At 38.6% G+C, this 25999-nt stretch overlaps 1 protein-coding gene across 1 annotated transcript in view; it reads right to left on the bottom strand.

Annotated features, from left to right (window-relative positions):
- Positions 1 to 1754: 1754 nt before the first annotated feature.
- Positions 1755 to 25999, bottom strand: part of LOC132483039 (immunoglobulin-binding protein 1-like) — a 49213-nt gene continuing 24968 nt past the window's right edge. The window contains exon 7 of the mRNA XM_060088280.1: positions 1755 to 1956. Within this exon, the coding sequence (XP_059944263.1) occupies positions 1817 to 1956 (140 nt within the window). The 3' untranslated portion in view covers positions 1755 to 1816. The remainder of the gene's footprint in view (positions 1957 to 25999) is intronic.

The following is a 25999-nucleotide window of genomic DNA, read 5'->3' as shown; positions in this document are numbered from 1 at the left end:
TGGCTCACGGGCCCAGCCACTCCGCGGCATATGGGATCCTCCCAGACCGGGGCACGAACCCGTATCCCCTGCATCGGCAGGCGGACTCTCAACCACTTGCGCCACCAGGGAGGCCCCTCAGGATGGAGTTTTAAGGGCATGAAATAGGCCATTGCTAGAGGCAGCCTGGCAATAACTGGAAGAGAACTACAAATGAATGTTTGCTTCCCAAATCTGTGGGGAAGTTAATCTGTGCTCTACCAGCTTCAGGAGCTTATGTTGTGAGGGTGACATGAATCCTTTATTAAGCAGTATATATTTAGCAATAAACATATTATTGGTAGTCTTCTGTCATCTCCCACTAAACATAACGTCCTACTCATCGTCTGACAGCCCTCCATTTACCACCCTACAAAGGAGAGGGATCTGAGTCTCCTTTTCAAACCCCTGTCCTAAGCTAGGCTGCAGAAGCTAGAATAGGAAGGCTGAGTCATCTTCTTAAAAGAAAATGAAGTGTACCAAAGCCACATAGAACAAAGTATGGTTTCTAGATCATTTGTTTTCACACATGGCTGCTTTTCTAGGGTATCAACCCGGGAGCTGAGGATGTGTCTTCTCTTTACCGTAGAAAGTAAGTACCTTTCCTTGACATCTCTGCTGTCCCCCCTCCTCCACTCCCAGTTATTGGCATGACTGCAGGTACCTTATTAACTAGCAAAATGACTGCCATGGCACACTGACCGTTTGGGACTGTGCCAGGTATGGCACAGCACGGGCAAAGAGGGTCAAAATTGTCTTCCAGCAGTCCACTTAAGAGCTAGGCTATGGCCTGAGCTGCTCTTACCCTCAGGGTTCTAGATAGTTCCAGAGTAAAGGCCCTGGCCTCAGATGCTCACACAAGGATGGCTCATAGTGCCTTATTGGTTTCCTCATTTCTCATGGCTGAAGCAAGGAAGACTGGGTAGATAGAATTGTTCTGTTCATTTACAGCTGTAATTCCTGAAAATAGAGCCATGTGGCAGGGCAAGTCCTGGCTTTTGCACTTGTCCCTTGTAAAGCAAGTGTTGGGTTAGTTCACAGCACTGGGATAGAAAGGAGAAAGCAAGCTCCAGCCAGTCTGGGCAGCTCTGATGCTGGGTAACTCACTGCCCATATCAAAGGGAGATGACTAGGATCTCTCCATAAGCCCAGGGACCCACAGCTGACCCCCTCCCCTCACCCCCTGGAAGAAAGCAGCTGATACTTATATTCTGCACAGGCTCACATGGTAGATGGGACTTCTATTTTTCAAAGAGAATTCATACAGCCATTGACTATACAGAACCATTTCTCAGTACTCTTTTCTTTCCACTTAAGGAAAGTAGAATATACCATGATGAGGATTATAATTCCAAGACAAGATTGTTGGCTCATCACCTAGGGTACAAATACACACTTACGGCTTCCCTGGTGGCGCAGTGGTTGAGAGTCTGCCTGCCGATTCAGGGGACACGGGTTCGTGCCCCGGTCCGGGAAGATCCCACATGCCGCGGAGCGGCTGGGTCCGTGAGCCATGGCCGCTGAGACTGCGCGTCCGGAGCCTGTGCTCCACAACGGGAGAGGCCACAACAGTGAGAGGCCCACGTACCGCAAAGAAACAAAAATCAAAACAAACAAAAAAAACCCCCAAAAAACCAAATACACACTTAATTGACATTTTAATGAACGCAAAGCGAGATTAAGCATCTCTGCCTTCGTTGTACACGGCTGAAGCAGGAGCCCAGGGAGGGGAAGACTGTACAGCTTTCCTTGGTGGGGAAGACAGAAGCCCCTGTAGTCCTGTCTTGTTGTGGGGAGACTAACCCATGTTCTGTCGGTTGCCATAGCCCCTAGGATGGGTGTCCTTCCAGTCATCCCACTCCCAAGCTCTGTGTACTGCCTGTTCATCATCCTCTTCCTCCTGCTCCTGATCTTGTCGCTGAGCTGCTGTTCTTAACTCTGCCCAAGTGGAAAAATAAGAAAGCAGGTGTAAGGGAAAGAACGACTGTCACGGGCCCCAGCTCCACTCTGAATATGACCACATAACAAGAGAACAAGGAATATATACTTAGCTGCTTACCCTCGGGCCACCAGAACTGGGGAGAGTACTTACTATTACTTAACAGGTGACATGTTAAATAATAGTAAGACAGGGTCCTCTGAGTGGTTTTCACGAGAAGGCAAAAACATAAAAGTTGCCCCTCAAAATGAATTCTATTTTGGGAAAGAATTCTTGCTAAAATGTCCAACCCCTCACAACAGAAAACAAAAACACTAACTGACCAACAGAATCCCAGCAAACCAAAAACACTGAAGTGTTTCCATAGTATGTAGTGGTTATCACACTTGCCTGACAAAAACACTAATAATAAGTATTTATGATTTTATGATTTGTGATTTGCCAGGGATGTGGGACTATAGGTGAATTATCCTCCTTTATCCATTTCCTTTATTACAGTTCTACAATTCTGTGTGTGTATAAAATTGGAAATCACGGGACAGTTGAACCTACCAGAAAAGAATGCGTGCTATTTTGCACGTTTGGAACAGGGTCTGAGGTCCAAATGGCACTTGTCATGCAGTGTACCAAATACTAGGTCTCTTTTGCACTTTTTCTTTCCTTTGTGAGGTAAAGGAACATTTCCTAGATACCTTGAATTTGCCCACAAGAAATATTCTCATTACCATGATAAAGAATGAAATATGTGGGGAATCTGATCTCTCCTTACAGCTTAGGAGTCCTGTGCTCTGTTTTGTTTTTTTTTAACCCTTTTATTGTAAAACAAAAGATACTGGAAATCACACAAAATATATATATAACTTAAAATTTGGTAAGGAGGATATACCTTTATAGCCTTCACTTGGGTCAAGATATAGATTTTCTGTACCCATCCCCAAAGCTTCTCCATGAGCATCTACCAAATGACACCGTGCTCACTGGCAGTTAACCCCCATTCCTTCCCTCCCTGGAAATCACCAATCTACCTTCTATCTCTATAGATTTGCCTATTCTGAACATTTCCCATAAATGGAATCAAGTAACATGTGGTCTTTTGTGTCTGACTTCTTTCACTTAGCATAATGCTTTTGAGGTTAGTCTTATCCATTTTCAAATATTTTGATATATTTTTAATCTACAGGTTTCTTCTTCCATCCCTTTTTTTCCTTACAAGTTCTCTATTGAAGAGGCTGGGCCACTTGACCTGTTGTTTCCCCAAATCTGGATTTGGCCGACCGCATAGTCCTGATGGAGTCCAACATGTTCTTCTGTACTTCTGCAGATTGGCAAGTGGACACAGAGCTTGATATGACTCAGGGTTGATCCCTTCTCATGATACAGGTGGTGCTGTTCTCCCCCGGCAGGTGGCACATAGTATCTGTGTCTCATATGTTGTGATGTTAGCAGATGTTGATGCTCAATGCCTAGATTTGTTAATTTTCCCAGGATTTCAAAATGGTGATACTCTTTAACATTTATTTTTTTATTAAGTATAATGCTTTTATAAAGAGAGGCTTTCCCCCATCTACTAATTAGTCACCGGGGAAAAGAAAACAAGATTAATGCTTGATTCTTCTGCTTTAATTTACCATTTCTCAAGGTAACAAATTGGTTCCTTATCATCCTGTGAAATTGAACAATTTTTGTTTTAACTATAGTTATGAACTCATGGATTTAAATATATTTGATGGGTTTCAATGAATTGCAATGATTTCTAAAAAATATTCAAATAAACTTTCTAACTTTAGTTTTAATTTACAGAAAAAAGGAGAAGATAGTACAGAGTTCTTATACATCCGTACCCAATTTCCCTTATTGTTAGCGTCTTACATTACTATGGTTTGTGTGTCATAACTAATGAACCAATACTGATACATACATAACTAACAACTAAAGTTCATACTTTATTCAGATTTCCTTAGGTTTTACGTAATGTCCGTTTTTTTTTTTTTTTTTTTTTGGTTCCAGGATCCCATCAAATATTCCATATTACATTAGTCCTCTGGCTCCTTCGTCTCCTCTTGGCTGTGAGAATTTCTCACTTTCCTTGTTTTTTATGACCTGGACAGTTTTAAGGGGTACTCATCAGGTATTTTGCAGAATGTCCCTCAACCTGGGGTTGCCTCTTTTTCTCATTAGACTAAGGTTATGATTTTTGGAAGAGAGTAACAGTGAAGTTTCCTCCTTATCACATCAAACCAAGGCTATACCACCAACATGACTTATCACTGCTGATGTTAACTGGGGTCACTTCAGGTAGTGTTTGTAGGGTTCCCAACTTCTCCCCCTCCTTCTATACTATAGTCTTTGGAAGCAAGTAACTAAACATAGCCTACACTTAAGGGGTGAGGAGTTATGCTGCACCTCCTCGAGACAGGTGTATATACGCAAATTATTTAGAATTTTTCTGTAGGGGAGATTGGTCTCTTCGCCCCCATCTATCTATGTAATCATTTATTTCTATAACGATAGACTCATGGACACATTTTATTCCTTGTGTTATAATCCAATACTGTTATTTTCCTGCTCACATTCTTCCAGTTTGGGGCAGTAACAGTTCTTTCAGAAGGCCCTGTGTCACATTAACATACCTCAATAGTTTTTCTTTGTTGTTGTTTTTGAGTGCTTCTTTATTTTCTAGTACTACAAGGCATTTGAGGTTCATCTTGTATATTCCCTGTCCAGCCCTAGAATTATCCATTTCTCTAAGGAGCCTTTTAATTGGAGAATAGTATTAGAAACCAAGATTTGGGTACTAGATGTGCTCATTGCTACTGGCAATTATTCTTTTTCAAGCCAAACTGTCTTTGGCCAGTGGAAACGTCTTCAAACTGGCTTCTGAGTCCTTTTGATATGACCATAGTAGTCTTTGAAAGCTTCTTTCCTATCCTTTATGACAAGATGTTCCAAGCTCATCTTCTTTATTTCCTGCTGCAAACTTGGAATTAGCTATTTCTCTAAGACACCCTGGTTTTTTTTTTATGGGAATGGTATTTCAAGAACAGAACCTGGGTTACTAGGTGTGCTCATTGTTTCTGGGCTGGTCATTGTTTCTAAGCCTTTTCAGTGGATAAAGCAAAAGTGTGTGTGTGGGTATGGGTGTGTGTACTTTTCGATAAAATTTCTCATGAATTCATATTCAGGACTACAGGGGTGTTTTGTTTCTAACTCAAATTCTTTTGAATTACATCTGTATTCTTCCACACTAAAAGTCTTAGCTCTCAAAGACAGAGAATGATGGAATTTGAATAGCTCATAATTACTCAGTTAATACTATCTCACATTACACAGTCCTGGAATAACACTAATACTGTTACCAATATAACTGCTGAGAACAGTTCTTTTTTTTGCATAGTCTTTCCTCATTTCTCCATTAAAAGTTACACTATATCTACATTACCAGAGCACTGGGCAATTAAGCATTAATACTTTCTCCTTTCAAATCTCATTTAGTCTTAGTTCTACAAGTAACTATATATTTAATGCTGACTGACAGTCCTTATATCAATGTCTCTATCATCACTTTGGTTGTCTTAAGCTCATTCTCTATCAAATTTCTCAGAAAGGGATCATGGGACGAATATTTCCTTAGTTCCTGCATGTTGATAAATACCTGTACCCTTTATACCTAAAAGTCAGTTTTACCAGATATAATGTCCTTGGCTCACATTTTTTCCCCTTGGGTATCTTAAATGTTACTCCATTTTCTTCTGGAATAAAGTGTTGGTGTCAGAAAATTTGAAGATGATCTAATTTTCCTTCCTTTACAACCCACCTGCTGTTTTTGCTGAAGTATCCAAGGCATTTCTTTTTAAAAAAAAAAGTCTAGTAATTTTATTAGAATGTGTCTTGCTGCTGGTCATTGTGGGTCAAAATTCTTAGGTACACAGTGTGCTTTTTAAAAGCAAATCAAAAGTTTCCTCAATATTAGTTTTTTCTTTAAATATCTTTATTGGAGTATAACTGCTTCACAATGTTGTGTTAGTTTCTGCTGTACAACAAAGTGAATCAGCTATATGTATACATATATGCCCATATCCCCTCCCTCTTGCATCTCCCTCCCACCCTCCCTATCCCAACCCTCTAGTTGGTAATAAAGCACTGAGCTGATCTCCCTGTGCTATGCGGCTGCTTCCCACTAGCCATCCATTTTACATTTGGTAGTGTATAAATGTCCATGCCACTCTCTCACTTTGTCTCAGCTTACCCTTCCTCCTCCCTGTGTCCTCAAGTCCATTCTCTACATCTGCGTCTTTATTCCTGCCCTGCTACTAGGTTCATCAGGACAGTTTTTTTGATTCCATATATGTGCGTTAGCATATGGTATTTGTTTTTCTCTTTCTGACTTACTTCACTCTGTATGACAGTCTCTAGGTCCAACCAATATTAGTTTTAAGCATTTTTTTTTCTTTTTTCTTGCTTTGGTATTCTTCTTCAGATAATCTTATTATCCATATGTTATATCTTCTTTGCTATCTTTCATATTTGTCACTTTTTCTAGAAATCTGTTCATCTTTGTTTCTTTTTTATTTAAAACATTTTCCTTTTTACTTTAGAAAGGCATTTTCTGTTATATTCACTCATGCTTGTTTTCTTCTAGTTTAGCCTTCATTTCTTTTCTTTTATTCAAATTGAAGTCTAATTGATTTACAATATTAGTTTCAGGTGTACAACATGTTGACTTAATATTTTATATATTATATTCCATTTAGAGTTATTATAAAACATTGGGAAGATGGTGCAAGAGTTAGAAGTGGAGATCACCTTCCTCCCCACAAATACATCAGAAATACATCTACATGTGGAACAGCTCCTACAAAACACCTACTGAATGCTGGCAGAAGAACTCAGACCTCCCAAAAGGCAAGAAACTCCCCACATACTTAGGTAGGGCAAAAGAAAACAGAAAAAAAAAACAGAGACAAAAGAATAGGGACGGGACCCGCACCAGTGGGAGGGAGCTGTGAAGGAGGAAAGGTTTCCACACACGAGGAAGACCCTTCACTGGCGGAGATGGGGGTGGAGTGGGGGAAGCTTCGGAGCCATGGAGGAGACCGCAGCAACAGGGGTGCAGGGCACAAAGTGGAGAGATTCCCGCACAGGGGATCGGTGCTGACCAGCACTCATCAGCCCGAGAGGCTTGTCTGCTCACCCACCGGGGTGGGCGGGGGCTGAGAGTTGAGGCTCGGGCTTCGGAGGTCAGACCCCAAGGAGAGGACTGGGGTTGGCTGCGTGAACACAGCTTGAAGGGGCTAGTGCACCACAGCTAGCCGGAGGGAGTCCGGGAAAAAGTCTGGAACTGCCGAAGAGGCAAGAGACATTTTCTTGCCTCTTTGTTTCGCAGTGCGCAAGGGGAGGGGATTAAGAGTGCTGCTTAAAGGAGCTCCAGAGACAGGTGCAAGTCAGGGCTATCAGCGTGCACTCCAGATACGGGCATGAGACGCTAAGGCTGCTGCTGCTGCCACCAAGAAGCCTGTGTGCGAGCACAGGTCACTATGCACACCTCCCCTCCCGGGAGCCTGTGGAGCCCACCACTGCCAGCGTCCCCTGATCCAGGGACAACTTCCCCGGGAAAACGCACGGCATACCTCAGGCTGTTGCAATGTCATGCCAGCCTCTGCCGACGCAGGCTCGCCCCACATCTGTACCCCTCCCTTCCCCTGGCCTGAGTGAGCCAGAGACCCCGAATCAGCTGCTCCTAAAACCCCGTCCTGCCTAGGCAGGAACAGACGGCCTCAGGTGACCTACATGCAGAAGCGGGGTCAAATCCAAAGCTGAAGCCCAGGAGCTGTGCAAACAAAGAGGAGAAAGGGAAATCTCTCCCAGCAGCTTTAGGAACAATGGATTAAATCTCCACAATCAACTTGATGTACCCTGCATCTGTGGAATACCTGAAGAGACAACAAATCATCCCAAAATTGAGGCGGTGGACTTTGGGAGCAACGATATATATATTTTTTTTTTTTCCTTTTTCTATTTTTGTGACTGTGTATGTGTACGCTTCTCTGTGTGATGTTGTCTGTATAGTTTTGCTTTTACCATTTGTCATAGCTTTTTGTCTGTCCGATTTTGGGTTTTTTTTTTTTAGTATAGATTTTAGCGCTTGTTATCATTGGTGGATTTGTTTTTTGCTTTGGTTACACTCTTCCTTCTTTCTTTTTTTCTTTTTTTTTTACTACTTTTTACATTAAAAATTTTTTTAATAATCATTTTTTATATTAACATTTTATTTTTTCTTTTGTACTTTTTCTTTCCCTTTCTTCCTTCCTTCCTTCCTTCCTCCCTTCCTTCTTTCTTTCCTTCCTTCCTTTCTTTCTTTCTTTTTTCTTTCTCTCTTTCTCTCTTTCTCCTATTTATTCTAAGCCATGTGGATGACAGGGTCTTGGTACTCCAGCCGGGCATCAGGCCTGTGCCTCTGAGGTGGGAGAGCTGAGTTCAGGACACTGGTCCACCAGAGACTTCCCAGCTCCATGTAATATCAAATGGCGAAAATCTCCCAGAGATCTCCATCTCAATGCCAACACCCAGCTCCACTCAACGACCAGCAAGCTACAGTGCTGGACACCCTATGCCAAACAACTAGCAAAACAGGAAAACAACCCCACCCATTAGCAGAGAGGCTGCCTAAAATCAAAACAAGGTCACAGGCACCCCAAAACACACCACCAGACGTGGTCCTGTCCATCAGAAGAAACAAGATCCAGCCTCATCCACCAGAACACAGACACTAGTCCCCTCCACCAGGAAGCCTACGTAACCCACTGAACCAACCTTACCCACTGGGAGCAAACACCAAAAACAACGGGAACTAAGAACCTGCAGCCTGAGAAAAGGAGACACCAAACACAGTAAGTTAAGCAAAATGAGAAGACAGAGAAACACACAGCAGATGAAGGAGCAAGGTAAAAACCCATCAGACCAAACAAATGAAGAGGAAAAAGATAGTCTACCTGAAAAAGAATTCAGAGTAATGATAGTAAAGATGATCCGAAGTCTTGGAAATAGAATGGAGAAAATACAAGAAACATTTAACAAGGACCTAGAAGAACTAAAGAGCAAAGAAACAATGATGAATGACACAATAAATGAAATTAGAAACTCTCTAGAAGGAATCAATAGCAGAATAACTGAGGCAGAAGAAAGGATAAGTGACCTGGAAGATAAAATAGTGGAAATAACTACTGCAGAGCAGAATTAAGAAAAAAGAATGAAAGGATTGAGGACAGTCTCAGAGCCCTCTGGGACAACATTAAACACACCAACATTAGAATTATAAGGGCCCCAGAAGAAGAAGAGAAAAAGAAAGGGACTGAGAAAATATTTGAAGAGATTATAGTTGAAAACTTCCCTAATATGGGAAAGGAAATAGTTAATCAAGTCCAGGAAGCACATAGAGTCCCATATAGAATAATTCCAAGGAGAAACACTCCAAGAAACATATTAATCAAAGTATGAAAAATTAAATACAAGGAACAAATATTAAAAGCAGCAAGGGAAAAACAACAAATAACATAAAAGGGAACCCCATAAGGTTACAAGTGATCTTTCAGCAGAAACTCTGCAAGCCAGAACCCCATAAGGTTACAAGTGATCTTTCAGCAGAAACTCTGCAAGCCAGAAGGGAGTCACAGGACATATTTAAAGTGATGAAAGGGAAAAACCTACAACCACTATTACTCTACCCAGGAAGGATCTCATTCTGATTCGATGGAGAAATTAAAATTTTACAGACAAGCAAAGCTAAGAGAATTCAGCACCACCAAACCAGCTTTACAACAAATGCTAAAGGAACTTCTCTAGGCAAGAAACACAAGAGAAGGAAAGAACCTACAATAACAAACCCAAAACAATTAAGAAAATGGTAATAGGAACACACATATCAATAATTACCTTAAATGTAAATGGATTAAATGCTACAAAGAAAGACACAGACTGGCTGAATGGATACAAAACCAAGACCCATATATATGCTGTCTACAAGAGACCCCCTTCAGACCTAGGGACACATACAGACTGAAAGTGAGGGGATGGAAAACGATATTCCATGCAAATGGAAATCAAAAGAAAGCTGGTGTAGCAATTCTCATATCAGACAAAATAGACTTTAAAACAAAGACTATTACAAGAGAAAGAAGGACACTACATAATGATCAAGGGATCAATCCAAGAAGAAGACATAACAACTGTAAATATTTATGCACCCAATATACAAACACCTCAATACATAAGGGAAATGCTAACAGCCGTAAAAGGGGAAATAGACAGTAACACAGTCATAGTAGGGGACTTTAATTGATATTTGTAGGACATTCCATCCGAAAACAACAGAATACACTTTATTCTCAAGTACTCATGGAACATTTCCCAGGATAAATCATATCTTGGGTCACAAATCAAACCTTGGTAAATTTAAGAAAATGGAAATTGTATCAAGTATGGTTTCTGACAACAACGTTATGAAACTAGATTTAATTACAGGAAAGAAACAGTAAAATATTGAAACATGTGGAGGCTAAACAATGCACTATTTAACAACCAAGAGATCACTGTAGAAACCAAAGAGGAAATCAAAAAATACCTAGAAACAAATGACAATGAAAATACGATGACCCAAAACCTATGGGATGCAGCAAAAGCCATTCCAAGAGGGAAGTTTATAGCAGTACAGTCCTACCTTAAGAAACAAGAAACTTCTCAAATAAAGAACCTAAACTTACACCTAAAGCAATCAGAGAAAGATTAACAACAACAACAACAACAACAAAAAAACCCCAAAGTTAGCAGAAGGAAAGAAATCATAAAGTTCAGATGAGAAATAAGTGAAAAAGAAATGAAGGAAAGAATAGCAAAGAGCAATAAAACTAAAAGCTGGTTCTTTGAGAAGATAAACAAAATTGATAAACCATTAGCCAGACTCATCAAGAAAAAAAGGAAGGAGACACAAATCAATAGAATCAGCAATGAAAAAGGAGAGAAAACTGACACTTCAGGAATACAAAGGGTCATGAGAGATTACTACAAGCAACTATATGCCAATAAAATGGACAACCTAGAAGAAATGGACAAATTCGTAGAAAAGTACAACCTTCCGAGACTGAACCAGGAAGAAACAGAAAATATAAACAGACCAATCACAAGCACTGAAATTGAGACTGTGATTAAAAACCTTCAAACAAACAAAAGTCCAGGACCAGATGGCTTCACAGGCGAATTCCATCACACATTTAGAGAAGAGCTAACACCTATCCTTCTCAAACTCTTGCAAACTATAGAAGAGGGAGGAACACCCCCAAACTCATTCTATGAGGCCACCATCACGCTGATACAAAAACCAGACAAAGATGTCACAAAGAAAGAAAACTACAGTCCAATATCATTGATGAACCTAGATACAAATATCCTCAAAAAAAAAAAAAAAAACACTAGAAAACAGAATCCAAAAGCACATTAAAAGGATCATACACCATGATCAAGTGGGGTTTGTTCCAGGAATGCAAGGATTCTTCAATATATGCAAATCAATCAATGTGATACACCATATTAACAAATTGAAGAATAAAAAACATATGAAGCTTTCGACAAAATTCAACACCCATTTATGATAAAAACCCTCCAGAAAGTAGGCATAGAGTGAACTTACCTCAACATAATAAAGGCCATATATGACAAACCCACAGCCAACATCGTTCTCAATGGTGAAAAACTGAAACCATTTCCACTATGATCAGGGACAACACAAGGTTGCCCACTCTCACCACTATTATTCAACATTGTTTTGGAAGTATTAGCCACAGCAATCAGAGAAGAAAAAGAAATAAAAAGAATCCAAATGACAAAAGAAGTAAAGCTGTCACTGCAGATTACATGATACTATACATAGAGAATCCTAAAGATGCTACCAGAAAACTACTAGAGCTAATCAATGAATTTGGTAAAGTAGCAGGATACAAAATTAATGCACAGAAATCTCTTGCATTTCTATACATTAACGATGAAAAATCTGAAAATGAAATTAAGGAAACACTCCCATTTACCATTGCAACAAAAAGAATAAAATACCTAGGAATAAACCTACATAAGGAGACAAAAGACCTGTATGCAGAAAACTATAAGACATTGATGAAAGAAATTAAAGATGATACAAATAGATGGAGAGATATACCATGTTCCTGGATTGGAAGAATCAATATTATGAAAATGACTCTACTACCCAAAGCAATCTACAGATTCAATGCAATCCCTATCAAACTACCACTGGCATTTTTCACAGAACTAGAATAAAAAATTTCACAATTTGTATGGAAACACAAAAGACCCTGAATAGCCAAAGCAATCTTCAGAACGAAAAACGGAGCTGGAGGGATCAGGCTCCCTGACTTCAGAGGAGACTACAAAGCTACAGTAATTAAGACAGTATGGTACTGGCACAAAAACAGAAATACAGATCAGTGGAACAGCACAGAAAGCCCAGAGTTAAACCCATGCACATAGGTGACCTTATTTTTGATAAAGGAGGCAAGAATATAAAATGGAGAAAAGACAGCCTCTTCAACAAGTGGTGCTGGAAAAACTGGACAGCTACATGTAAAAGAATGAAATTCAAACACTCCCTAACACCATACATAAAAATAAACTCAAAATGGATAAAAGACCTAAATGTAAGGCCAGACACTATAAAACTCTTAGAGGAAAATATAGGAGGAACACTGCATGACATACATCACAGCAAGATCCTTTTTGACCCATCTCCTACAAAAATGGATATAAAAATAAAATAAATGGGACCTAATGAAACTTAAAATCTTTTCAACAGCAAAGGAAACCATAAACAAGACGAAAACACAACCATCAGAATGGGAGAAAATGTTTGCAAATGAAGCAACTGACAAAGGATTAATCTCCAAAATTTACAAGCAGCTCAATATCAAAAAAAAAAACAAACAACCTGGGCTTCCCTGGTGGTGCAGTGGTTGAGAATCTGCCTGCCAATGCAGGGGATATGGGTTCGAACCCTCATGTGGGAAGAACCCATATGCCGTGGAGGAACTAGGCCCGTGAGACACAACTACTGAGCCTGCGCATCTGGAGCTTGTGCTCCACAACAAGAGAGGCCGCAACAGTGAGAGGCATGCGCACTGCGATGAAGAGTGACCCCCGCTTGCTGCAACTAGAGAAAGCCCTTGCACAGAAACGGAGACCCAAGACAGTCATAAATAAATAAATAAATTTATTTCTATCACAATTATACATATTAAAAACAAAACAAAAACAAACAAACAACCCAATCCAAAAATGGGCAATGTAAATAGACATTTCTCCAAAGAAGATATACAGTTTGGCAACAAACACATGAAAGAATGCTCAACATCACTAATCATTAGAGAAATGCAAATCAAAACTACAATGAGATATCACCTTACAGCAGTCAGAATGGCCATCATCAAAAAATCTACAAACAATAAATGCTGGAGAGGGTGTGGAGAAAAGGAAACCCTCTTGTACTGTTGGTGGGAATGTAAACTGATACAGCCACTATGGAGAACAGTATGGAGGTTCCTTAAAAAACTAAAAATAGAGCTACCATACGACCCAGCAATTCCACTACTAGTCATACACCCTGAGAAAGCCATAATTCAAAGAGTCATGTACCACAATGGTCACTGAAGCTCTATTTACAATAGCCAGGACACGGAAGTAACCTAAGTGTCCACTGACAGATGAATGGATAAAGAAGATGTGGCACATATATACAATGGAATATTATGCAGCCATAAAAAGTAACGAAACTGAGTTATTTGTAGTGAGGTGGATGGACCTAGAGTCAGTCATACAGAGTGAAGTAAGTCAGAAAGAGAAAAACAAATACCATGTGCTAACACTTATATATGGAATCTTAAAAAAAAAGAGTCATGAAGAACCTAGGGGCATGATGGGAATAAAGATGCAGACCTACTAGAGAATGGACTTGAGGACATGGGGAGGGGGAAGGGTAAGCTGGGACAAAGTAAGAGAGTGGCATGGACATATATACACTACCAAATGTAAAACCGATAGCTAGTGGGAAGCAGCCGCCTAGCACAGGGAGATCAGCTCGGTGATCTGTGACCACCTAAAGGGGTGGGATAGGGAGAGTGGGAGGGAGGGAGATGCAAGAAGGAAGAGATATGGGGACATATGTATATGTATAACTGATTCACTCTGTTATAAAGCAGAAACTAACACAACATTGTAAAGCAATTATACTCCAATAAAGATGTTAAAAAATTGGCTATATTCCCTGTGCTGTAAAATGTATCTTTGTAGCTTATTCATTTTATACATAGTAGCTGGTTCCTCTTAATCCCATACCATCTTGCCCTTCCCTCCCTTTTCTCTCCTCACTGGTATCCACTAGTTTGTCCTCTATATCTGTGAGTCTGGTTCTGTTTTCTTATATTTTTATTAGATTATTTTTTAGATTCCACATATAAATGATACCATACAGTATTTGTCTTTCTCTTATTTCACTAAGCATTAATACCCTATAGGAACCATCCATGTTGTTGAAAATGGCAGAGTTTCACTCTTTTTAGGGCTAATACTCCAGTGTGTATATATATATATATACACACCACATCTTCTATATCTTTTCTTCTACTGATGGACAACTTTGGTTGTTTCCATATACTGGTTAATGTAAACAATGATTCTGTGAACACTGGGGTGCATGTATCTTTTTGAATTAGTGTTTCCATTTTCTTTGGATAAAAACCCAGGGGTAGAATTGTTGGATCATATGGTAGTTCTATTTTAATTTTTTGACAAACTGCCACACTGCCTTCCATAGTAGCTACACCAATTTATATTCCCACCAACAGCATACTAGGGTTCCCATTTCTATACATCCTCGCCAACATTTGTTATTTGTAGACTTCTTGATGATAGCCATTCTGACAGGTGTGAGGTGATATCTCATTATGGTTTTGATTTGCATTTCTCTGATGATTAGCAATGTTGAGCCTCTTTTCATGTTCCTGTTGGCCATCTGTATATCTTCTTTGGAAAGATGTCTACTCAGGTCGTCTGCCCATTTTTAAGTTTTTTTTTTATTGAGTTATATGAGCTATCTATATATTTTGGATATTAACCCCTTATTGGGCATATCATTTGTAAAATATTTTCTCCCATTCTGTAGGTTGTCTGTTCATTTTGTTGGTTTCCTTTGCTGTGCAAAAGTATTTAAGTTTAATTAGGTCCCATTTGTTTATTTTTGCTTTTGTTTCCTTTGTCTGAGACAGATCCATAAAAATATTGCTACGGTTTATGTCAAAAGTGTTCTGCTTTAGCCTTCATCTCTATTTTTGTTTTATTTTTATTTTTTAACCACACCACATGGCATGTGGGATCTTAATTCCCCAACCAGGGATCAAACCTGAGCTCCCTGCAGTGGAAGCATGGAGTCTTAACCACTGGACTGCCAGGGAAGTCCCAGCCTTTCTTTCTTTCTTTCTTTCTTTTTAATTTACTTGACTGCATTGGATCTTAGTTGTGGTACACAGGCTCTTTGTTGCGGCACGTGGGCTCTCTAGTTGTGGCTCGTGGGCTCTAGAGTGCATGGGCTTAGTTACCCCACAGCATGTGGGATCCTCGTCCCCTGACCAGGGATCGAAATTGCATCCCCTGCATTGGAAGGCAGATTCTTAACCACTGACCGCAAGGGAAGTCCCTCAGCCTTCATTTCTGAAGTGATTCTTTCTTCTTACTTCCCCCAAGTTGTCACTACATTTCTGAGTTTTTCTAATCCTGCTTTGTATTGTTCTTCCATGTCTTATTTAATTTTCTTAATGTCTTCCAACTCATTTTTAAACAGTATATTTTAAATTCATTGTTTTTTGAGTGTGTCTTTCTGGAATGCCCCCCACCTTTTTTTCTCTGTATTTTTTAAATTGAAGTATAGTTGATTTAAAATACTGTGTTAGTTTCAGGTGTACAGCAAAGTGATTCAGTTATATATATATATATATATATATATATATGTATATTCAGTTTATATCCTTTATATCACTTACATGTGGAATCGAAAAAATAATACAAATGAATCTATATACAAAACAGAAACTGACTCACAGACATAGAAAATAAATTTATGGTTACCAAAGCGGAGAGGGAGGGAGGGAGGGTGGGACAAATTAGGAGTATGGGATTAACAGATACAAACTACTATACATAAAATAGATAAGCCACATGGAATGCTTTTGATTCTCTCCTTATAGTAATTATGTGTGGGATCTGACCTTATTTTTCCATTCATTTTTCTCACAACTTTATTGAGGTATTTTTCACATACCATAAAATTTACCCATTTAAAATGTACAATTCAGTGGTTTTTAGTATATTCAGAACTGTGCAACCGTCATACAATCTGTTGCTCATTCTTATGTGTACTAAGCTTTCCTGAACTTTTAGAAAGAAGTATGGTTCAGGGTGACTTTTCTAACTTTACAGAGGCTCCCTTTCTGCTGTTTTTATGTATGTTAAAGGAATATGATGACTTGCTTGATTAGAGTTATTGGTTCTGGTCCTCTCTCCCATTCTTACCTAGACCTTTTCTTTCCTTATTCTTTATTGTCCCTGTTCTGCTCAATTTGAATTCTATTCTCAGCAATTTCTCCTTAGTGTGGGACTGTGTATGAGTAGGGAGATCTGGTGGCTCATTTTCAAGAGTTCATTAAGGGTTAGCCTGCTCCATCCCTTTCAGACCTTCTGACCACAGGTTCCTTGTATTCATTCAGTTTTTATTGGAAGGCAAACACCTCCCCATTTCAACTAATGTTCTTAAACTGAACTGCCACACTTTTTTTTCATTAAAAATGTTTAATTGAAGTATAGTTGACTTACAATATTTGTTTCAGATGTACAACAGAGTGATTCTATATTTGTATCAATTATGTGCTGTAAAAAGTTATTATAATATTATTGACTATATTCCCTGTGCTGTGCATTACATCCTTGTGACCTATTTATAACTGGTAATTTGTATCTCTTAATCCCTTCACCCATTTCACCCATTCTCTCAACCACTAGTTTGTTCTCTGTATCTATGAGTCTGTTTCTGGGTTGTTTAGGACTCATTTATTTTGTTTGTTTGTTTTTTGCGGTACACAGGCCTCTCACTATTGTGGCCTCTCCCGTTGCGGAGCACAGGCTCCAGTCGCGCAGGCTCAGCAGCCATGGCTCACGGGCCTAGCCGCTCCATGGCATGTGGGATTTTCCAGGACTGGGGCACAAACCCATGTCCCCTGCATCGGCAGGTGGACCCTCAACCACTGCAACCCCAGGGAAGCCAAGGATTCATTTGTTTTATCTTTCTGACTTATTCACTTAGCATAATACCCTCCAGGTCCATCCATGTTGTCACAGATTGCAAGATTTCATTCTTTTTTATGGCTTAGTGGTGTTGGGAAAACTGGACAGCTACAAGTAAAAGAATGAAACGACCATTTTCTCACATCATTTACAAAAATAAACTCAAAATGAATTAAAGACTTAAATGTAAGACCCGAAACCATAAAACATCTAGAAGAAAACACAGGCAGTATCCTCTTTGAAACTAGTCTTAGCAATACTTTTTTTGATCTGTCTCCTCAGGCAATGGCAACAAAACCAAAAATAAACAAACGGAACCATATGAAGCTAAAAAACTTTTGCACAGCAAAGGGAACCATCAGCAAAATAAAAAGGCAACTTAACTGAATGGGAGAAGATATTTGCAAATAATATGTCTGTTAAGGGGTTAATATCCAAAATATATAAAGAACTCATACAACTCAGTACAAACAATCTGAATAAGAAATGGGCAGAAGACCTGAATAGACGTTTTTCCAAAGAAAACATAGAGATGGCCAACAGGCACAAGAAAAGGTACTCAACATCACTAATCATAAGGGAAATGTAAATCAAAACCACCTCAAATGCAATGAGATACCACCTCACACTTGTCACAATGCCATGCTTTTTAGTGAATACCAGTTTGCTGTTTTGGAATTCTCCTGTTTGTCAGGTCTTTCACATGGTCTGTCAACTCCTGCTTTCTCCTACACAGATGTCCATTCCTTGTTGATCTTGTGGCTATGAATGATTTGACCTAACCTGCTTTTATTTTGAGTTTCATGGGGATACATTGTCACTTAGTTTTGCTGTAAATATTATCCATGAATTTTTTGTTTTGGCTTTTTACTGAAATGTAACATACATGCAGAAAAATACACAAACACTGTATAGCTCAATCAATTTTCACATCTGAACACATCCATGTAATTGGTACCCAGATTAAGATACAAAACATTACTAACTCCTCAGAAGTCCCCCTCAGATCCAGTTCCATTCATGATCTCCCACTAAGGGTGAGCACCATACTGGCTTTTAACCAGCATATACAAGTTTCAGCCATGTCTGAACTTTATGCTCTTTTGTGTCTTTCTTTACTCAAATTATGTTTGTAAAACTTAGCTATATTTGTTACTTATAAGTAAAGAACTATAGTCTGCTTAACCTTATTGCTAAATAGTATCTCACTGTGTGAATATGCCAAAATTTATTTATCCATTCTACTATGTATGGGCATTTAAGTAGTGTTCAGTTTGGGGTATTACAAATAATGCTATGAGCATTCCTGTACAAGCCTTTTGAGGAAATATGGTCTCTTTCCCCTTAGGTATATACCTGGGAGTGAAACTGCCAGGTCATGAGGGTATACATATGTTTGACTTTTGTGCAACACTATGACCACCAACCCCCCAGAGGTTCTCCATCTTTATTGTTTCCTTTCTTCCATATACTTTCTTATTTTGTTGTTTTCTCCAACTTCTTAAGTTAGTACCTTAGTAACTGATTTTACCTTTCTTTTTTCTAATATAACTACTGAAAGTTATACCTTTCCCTCTCAGCACTGCTTTAGTTGTATCCCACAAGTTTTAATGTATTTCATTATCATTCAGTTAAAAATACTTCTTAATTTTCTTTGTGATTTCTTCTTTGACTGATGGGTTATTTATAAGTATGTTGTTTAAAGTATTTAGGGACTTCCTATATGTCATTGATTGCTAACTGAATTAGATTGTGGTCAGAGAACATAGTGCAATTTCAATCTTTGAAAGTTTATGGAGGAACTTCCCTGGTGGTCCAGTGGTTAAGAATCCATCTTCCAATGCAGGCGACAAGAGTTCAATCCCTGGTTGGGGAAATAAGAACCCACCTGCCACGGGGCAACTAAGCCTGTGCACCACAACTCTTGAGCCCACGCACTCTAGAGCCCATGCACCACAACTAGAGAGAAGCCTGCACGCTGCAATGAAGAGCCCACATGCCACAATAAAAGATCTTGCGTGCCACAACGAAGATCCCACGTGCCACAACTAAGACCCAATGATGTCAAATTAATTAACTAATTAATTTTAAAAATAAATTAATTAATTAAAAAAAGAAAGTTTATGGACACTTATTTGGTGGCCCAGAATATGGTCTAAGTTAGTGAACATATCATGTGCATTTGAAAAAAAAGGTGTATTTTGCAGGTATTGGATATATTTTTCTACAAATGTCAAACAGGTTAAGGTGGCTACGAGTTTTCTCCAGATCTTTTATGTCCTTACTGATTTTCTGTCCAGAAATTCTTTCAGTTACTGAAAGAGAAGTATGAAAATCTCTAACTATGGCTGTAGATTTGTCTATTTCTCCATTTAATTCTGTCAATTTTTTCTGCATGTAATTTGAAGATTAGTCACAAACATGTTTATGATTGCTATGTCTTCCAGATAAATTGCCCCTTTTATCAGCATTAAATGTCCTTTTGAAAGTCCAGTAACACCTTTTTTCTTGAAGTCTACTTTATCTGACATTATATAGTTACCTCAGCTTTCTTATGTTTACTGTTAGCATGGTATATGTAAAAAATCTTTTTAGGTTCCACCAATCTGTACCTTTATATTTAAATGCATCTCTTGATAGGAGATCAAGAGGGTGGTGTAAGAAGATGTGGAGTTCACCTCTCCCCATGAACACATCAAAAAATATATCAACGTGTGGAACAATTCTCACTGAAAACTAACTGGAAATTGTCAGAAAGACTCCTGTACAACCAAGGTTGTAAGAAAGATACACAGAAGTCCACAGAGAAGCCTGGGCTCCACTTATGAGTACTGCATGGGTAGACTGCCCCCAGGTAGGGTAGAGAAACCAGTAGCCTGCTGTCCTAGGCTACTGGTTTCATGCGACAGCCATGCTGTGCTCTATAGCCAGAGCTGAGAGAATGTTCTAGCCCTGCTCACTTCATGCCACAAGCATGGCACTGCATCTAGGGTGTCCAGGACCTGGGAAGAGACTCGACCTTGAGATGGAGAGGTGACCCAGCCCTGGGGTGGAGCCCAGGTGGGGCAGCAGTGGTGACTATTGCTGGAATTTACTCAAGAGGTGCCCCCAGAAGCAGCCCAGACTTCTGATGGCAGCAGAGCTGCTGGGTTTCCCACAGCTGCTTTGCTGCATGTGTACCCCAGCCCAAGCTGAATGTTCTGGCCCTGTTCACTCCATGTCACAGTGTGGCACTACAAAAAGGAAATTACAGGCCAGTATATTTGATGAATATAAATGCAGAAACCCTCAACAAAATATTAGCAAACCAAATCTAAAAATATATAAAAAGGATCATATACCACAATCAAGCTGAATTTATTCTAGGGTCACAAGGGTAATTCGATATATGCAAATTAATCAGTGTGATACACCACATTATCAAAAGGAAGAATAAAAATCACATGATCATCTCAATAGATGCAGAAAGACCAATGTGATAAAATTCAACATCCATTAATAATAAAAACTCTGAAAGTGGGTATCGAGGGAACATATCTCAACATAACAAAGGCCATTTAGGACAAACCCACATCCAATGTCATACTTAATGGTGAAAAGCTGAAAGCCTTCCCGATACATTCTGAAACAAGACAAGGATGCCCATTCTCGCCACTTCTATTCAACACAGTATTAGAAGTCCTAGTCACAGCAATTAGACAAGAAAGAAATAAAAGGCATCCAAATAGGAAGGGAAGAGGTAAAACTGTCATTATTTGCATATGACGTGGTACTATATCTAGAAAACCCTAAAGTCTCCACCCAAAAACTATTAGAACTAATAAATGAATTCAGCAAGGCTGTAGGATACAAGATCAATATACAGAAATCTGTTGTATTTCTATACACTAACAATAAAATATCAGAAAGAGAAAGTAAAAAACAAAAATCCTGCTTAAAATTGCATCAAAAATAATAAAATACCTAGGAATAAACTTAACTAAGACCTATACTCTGAAAACTAGAAAACATTTATGAAGAAAACTAAAGATGATACAAAGAAATGGAAAGATATCCTGTGGTCTTGGATTAGAAGAATTAATGTTATTAAAATGGCCATGCTGTCCAAAGCAATCTACAGAGTTAATGCAATCCCTATCAAAATATACATGATATTTTTCACAGGACTAGAGCAAATAACCCTAAAATTCAGATGGAACCACAAAAGATCCTGAATTGCCAAAGCAATCTTGAGGAAAAAGAACAAAGCCAGAGGTATAATGTTCCCAGACTTCAGACTATACTACAAAGCTACAGTAATCAAAACAGCATGGTACTGGCATGAAAACAGACACACAGATTAATGGAACAGAATAGACAGCCCAGAAATAGTCTATGGTCAATTAATCTATGACAAAAGAGGCAAGAATATACAATGAAGAAAAGACAGTCTCTTCAACAAGTGGTGCTGCGAAAATTGGACAGCTACATTTAAAACAATGAGATTAGAACATTCTTTCACACCATATACAAAAATGAACTCAAAATGGATTAGGAGACCTAAATATAAGAACTGAAACCATAAAACTCCTAGAAGAGAATATAGGCAGAACACTCTGACAAAATGGTAGTAATATTTTTTTTTTGGCTCTGTCTCCTAAGGCAAAGGAAGTAAAAGCAAAACTAAACAAATGGGACATAATTAAACTTAAAAGCTTTTACACAGCAAGGGAAAATATTGACAAAATGAAAAGACAACCTACACAGTGGGAGCAAATATTTACAACTGATGTGACCCATAAGGGATTACTATCTAAAATATTATGAACAGCTCATACAATTCATCATCAAAAAAACAAACAACCCAATAAGTGGGCAGAAGACCTGAAGAGACAGTTTTCCAAAGACATACAGATGGCTAACAGGCACATGAAAAGATTCTCAACATCACTAATTATTAGAAAAACGCAAATCAAAACCACAATTAGGTATTACCTCACACCTGTCAGAATGGCTGTCATCAAAAAGTCTACAAATAACAAATGTTGGAGAGGATGTGAAGAAAAGGGAACCCTCGTACACTGTTGGTAAGAATGTAAATTGGTACAGCCACTATGGAAAACAGTACGGAGGTTCCTCAAAAAACTAAAAGTAGAACTACCATATGATCCAGCAATTCAACTCCTACGTATATATCTAGAAAAAATGAAAACACTAATTCAAAAAGATACATGCACCCCAGTGTTTATAGCAGCACTATTTACAATAGCCAAGAGAGGGAAGCAACCCAAGTGCCCATCAACAGATGAATGGATAAAGACAATGTGGTATATATATATATGTATATATGTATACATACATACACACAGAGTGGACTATTACTCAGCCATAAAAAAGAATTTGCAGCAACATGGATGGACCTAGAGGGTATTATGCTTAGTGAAATAAGTCAGACAGAGAAAGACACATACTGTATGATATCACTTATATGTGGAATCTAAAAAGTAATACAAATGAACCAATATGAAAAACAGAAACAGACTCACAGATATAGAAAACAAACTTGTGGCTACCAAAGGGGGCAGAGGAAAGTGGGGAGGGACAAATTAGGGGTATGGGATTAACAGATACAAACTACTATGTATAATATAGATAATCAACAAGGATATATTGTATAGCACAGGGAATGATACTCATTATCTTGTAATAACTTATAATGGAGCATGATTTACAAAAATACTGAATCATTTTGCTGTACGCCTGAAACTAATATTGTAAATCAACTATACTTCAATTAAAAAACAAATAGAATGCACCTCTTGTAGACAGCATGCAGTTGAGTCTGGTAATCAATCTCTGATTTCTAATTTGAAGGTTTACTCCATTTATATTTAACATAATTACTGACATGGCTGGATTGGGATTTACCATTCTGCTATTGATTTTTTGTTCATCTCATCTGTTTTCTGTTTCTCCATTCTTTCTTGCCTTCCTCCCTTTTAATTTCTCCATTGACATTATAGCTTTCTCTCTTTGCATTATTTTTAAAAACTAGACCTTAGTTTTAGAGCAGTTTTAGGTATACAGTAAAACTGAATGAAAAGAACACAGTGTTCCTATATACCCCCTGCCCTACACAGACACAGCCTCCCCTCACTATCAACATCGAGCCTCAGTGGTACATTTGTTATAATCAATGAACCTACACTGATGCATCATTATCATGCAAAGTCCACAGTTTACATAAGCATTCACTCTTGGTGTTGTACATTCTATGGATTTGGGCAAATGTATAATGACATATATTTACCATTACAGCATAATAATAGTCTACCTGCCCCCAAAATCCTCTGTGTTTTGCCTATTCATCCCTCATTTTCCTCTAATTCCTGGCAACCAATGACCCTTTTACTCTCTCCATAGTTTGGCATTTTCCAGAATGTCATGTAGCTGGAATCATACAGTATGTAGCCTTTTCAGATTAGCTTCTTTCACTTAGTAATATGCATTTAAGGTTCTCCATGTCTTTTTATGTCTTGATGGCTCATTTGTTTTTAGCAATGAATATTATTCCATTGTCTGTATGTACCACAGTTTATCCATTTGCCTACTGAGAGCATCTTGGCTGCTTCCAAATGTTGGCAATTATGAATAAAGCTGTTATAAACATTTGTGTGCAATTTTTGTGTGGACCTAACTTCAACTCATTTGCGTAAATACCAAGGAGCATGACTGCTTGATAGAATGGTAAGAGAATGTTTAGTTCTGACAAACTGTCTTCCAAAGTGTCTGTACCATTTTACATTCCCACCGACAATGAATGACAGTTCCTGTTGCTCCATTATCCATGCCAGCATTTGGTTTTGTCAGTATTTTGGCCATTCTTATATGGGTGTAGTGGGATCACTGTTGTTTTAATTTGCAATTCCCTAATGACATATGATGTTGGGCATCTTTTCATATGCTTATTTCCCCTCTATATAATCTTCTTTGGTGAGGTGTCTAAGGTCTTTTACTCATTTTTAAATTGGGGTGTTTAGGGACTTCCCTGGTGGCGCAGTCATTAAGAATCTGCCTGCCAATGCAGGGGACATGGGTTCAAGCCCTGGTCCAGGAAGATCTAACGTGCCGCAGAGCAAATAAGCCCCTGTGCAACAACTACAGAGCCCGCATGCCACAGTTACTGAAGCCCAAGCACCTAGAGCCTGTGCTCCGCAACAAGAGAAGCCACCGCAATGAGAAGCCCATGCACCGCAACAAAGAGTAGCCCTCACTAAACGCAACTAAAGAAAGACCGCACACAGCAACGAAGACCCAACACAACGAAAAATTAAATAAATAAATAAATAAATAAAATTGGGGTGTTTAATTGAGGCATTACTTCACTATCTCTGGGACCCACTGTTTCAAATGGGAAGGTGACAATTCATATCACTGTTTTTCTGTGTGTAATATGTACTTTATCTCTGGCTGTTTTTAAGATTCTTTTTCTTTTGTTTTCGGCAGTTTGACTATGATGTCCCTATGCTTGGTTTTCACTGTATTTAAAACCTGCTTAGTTTGGCCTTACTGCTATTTCTAAATTTCTAAATTTGTGTTTCACAGATTTGGGGAACATTTCAGCCATCATTTCTTCAGTTTTTTTTAATGGTTCTTTCTCTCTTTCTTCTCTCCTACTGGTATTCCAATTGTACATACGGTAGACCTTTTTACATTGTTCCACAGGTCATTGAGGCTCTTCATTTTTAACCAATCTTATTTTTTTTTCTTCAGATTGACTTATTTCAAGTTAACCAACCCTTTCTCCTGTCATTGTCAATCTGCTATTAATCTTATCCAATTTAAAAAAAATTGAAATATAGTTGATGTACAACATTATGTTAGTTTCAGGTGCATTACAGTGGTTTGACATTTGCATACATTATGAAATGATCACCACCATAAATCTGGTAACCATCTGTCCCTACACAAAGTTATCACAATATTACTGACATTTCTTATGCTGTATATTACACCCCCGTGGCTTTATTTATAACTAGAGGTTTATAGCTCTTAATCCCCTTCACCTATTTCCTCTCTCCATCCTCCCTCTCCTGTGGCAATCACCCATTTTTTTGTCTGTATCTATGAGTCTGGTTTGATTTTTAAACTTCAGATATTGTATTTTTCAGTTCCAGAATTTTTTGTGCATAGTTTCTACTTCTCTGAGATTTCTTTTCATTCATTACAAGTATATTTTCCCCTATGCCCTTGAGCATAGAAATAAGCTGCTTTAAAGTCCTTATCTGCTAATTTCAACATCTGAGTCATCTTGGGGTTGATTTTCATTGATTGCTTTTCCTCTTGAGTATAAGTCACATTTTCTTTCTTTTTTTTTTCCTGTACGTATCGTAGTTGAGGACTGAATCCCAGACTTTGTGAATGGTTATGTTGTAGAGATTATGAATTCTGTTTTGTTCCTCTAAAAAGTACTGATTTTTCATTTCAGTTAGTTTTCATTTGTCTAGAACGAAAATTCCAAATTCTGTTTCCTCTGCATTGGGCAGTAGCTGGATTATCCATTCAGTTATTTTAGCTTTATCGAGGGTGCTTGGAGTCCATCCTGTATAGCTTAGTAGTCTACCAGAGATTTGGGCAGGCTTTATACAATTAGGGCTCCTCCTCTGTGGTTCTCTCCTG

This window comes from Mesoplodon densirostris (genome assembly GCF_025265405.1).
Source record: "Mesoplodon densirostris isolate mMesDen1 chromosome Y unlocalized genomic scaffold, mMesDen1 primary haplotype SUPER_Y_unloc_2, whole genome shotgun sequence".
NCBI classification, from domain to species: Eukaryota; Metazoa; Chordata; class Mammalia; order Artiodactyla; family Ziphiidae; genus Mesoplodon; species Mesoplodon densirostris.
This window is presented reverse-complemented; position numbering and strand designations above follow the sequence as displayed.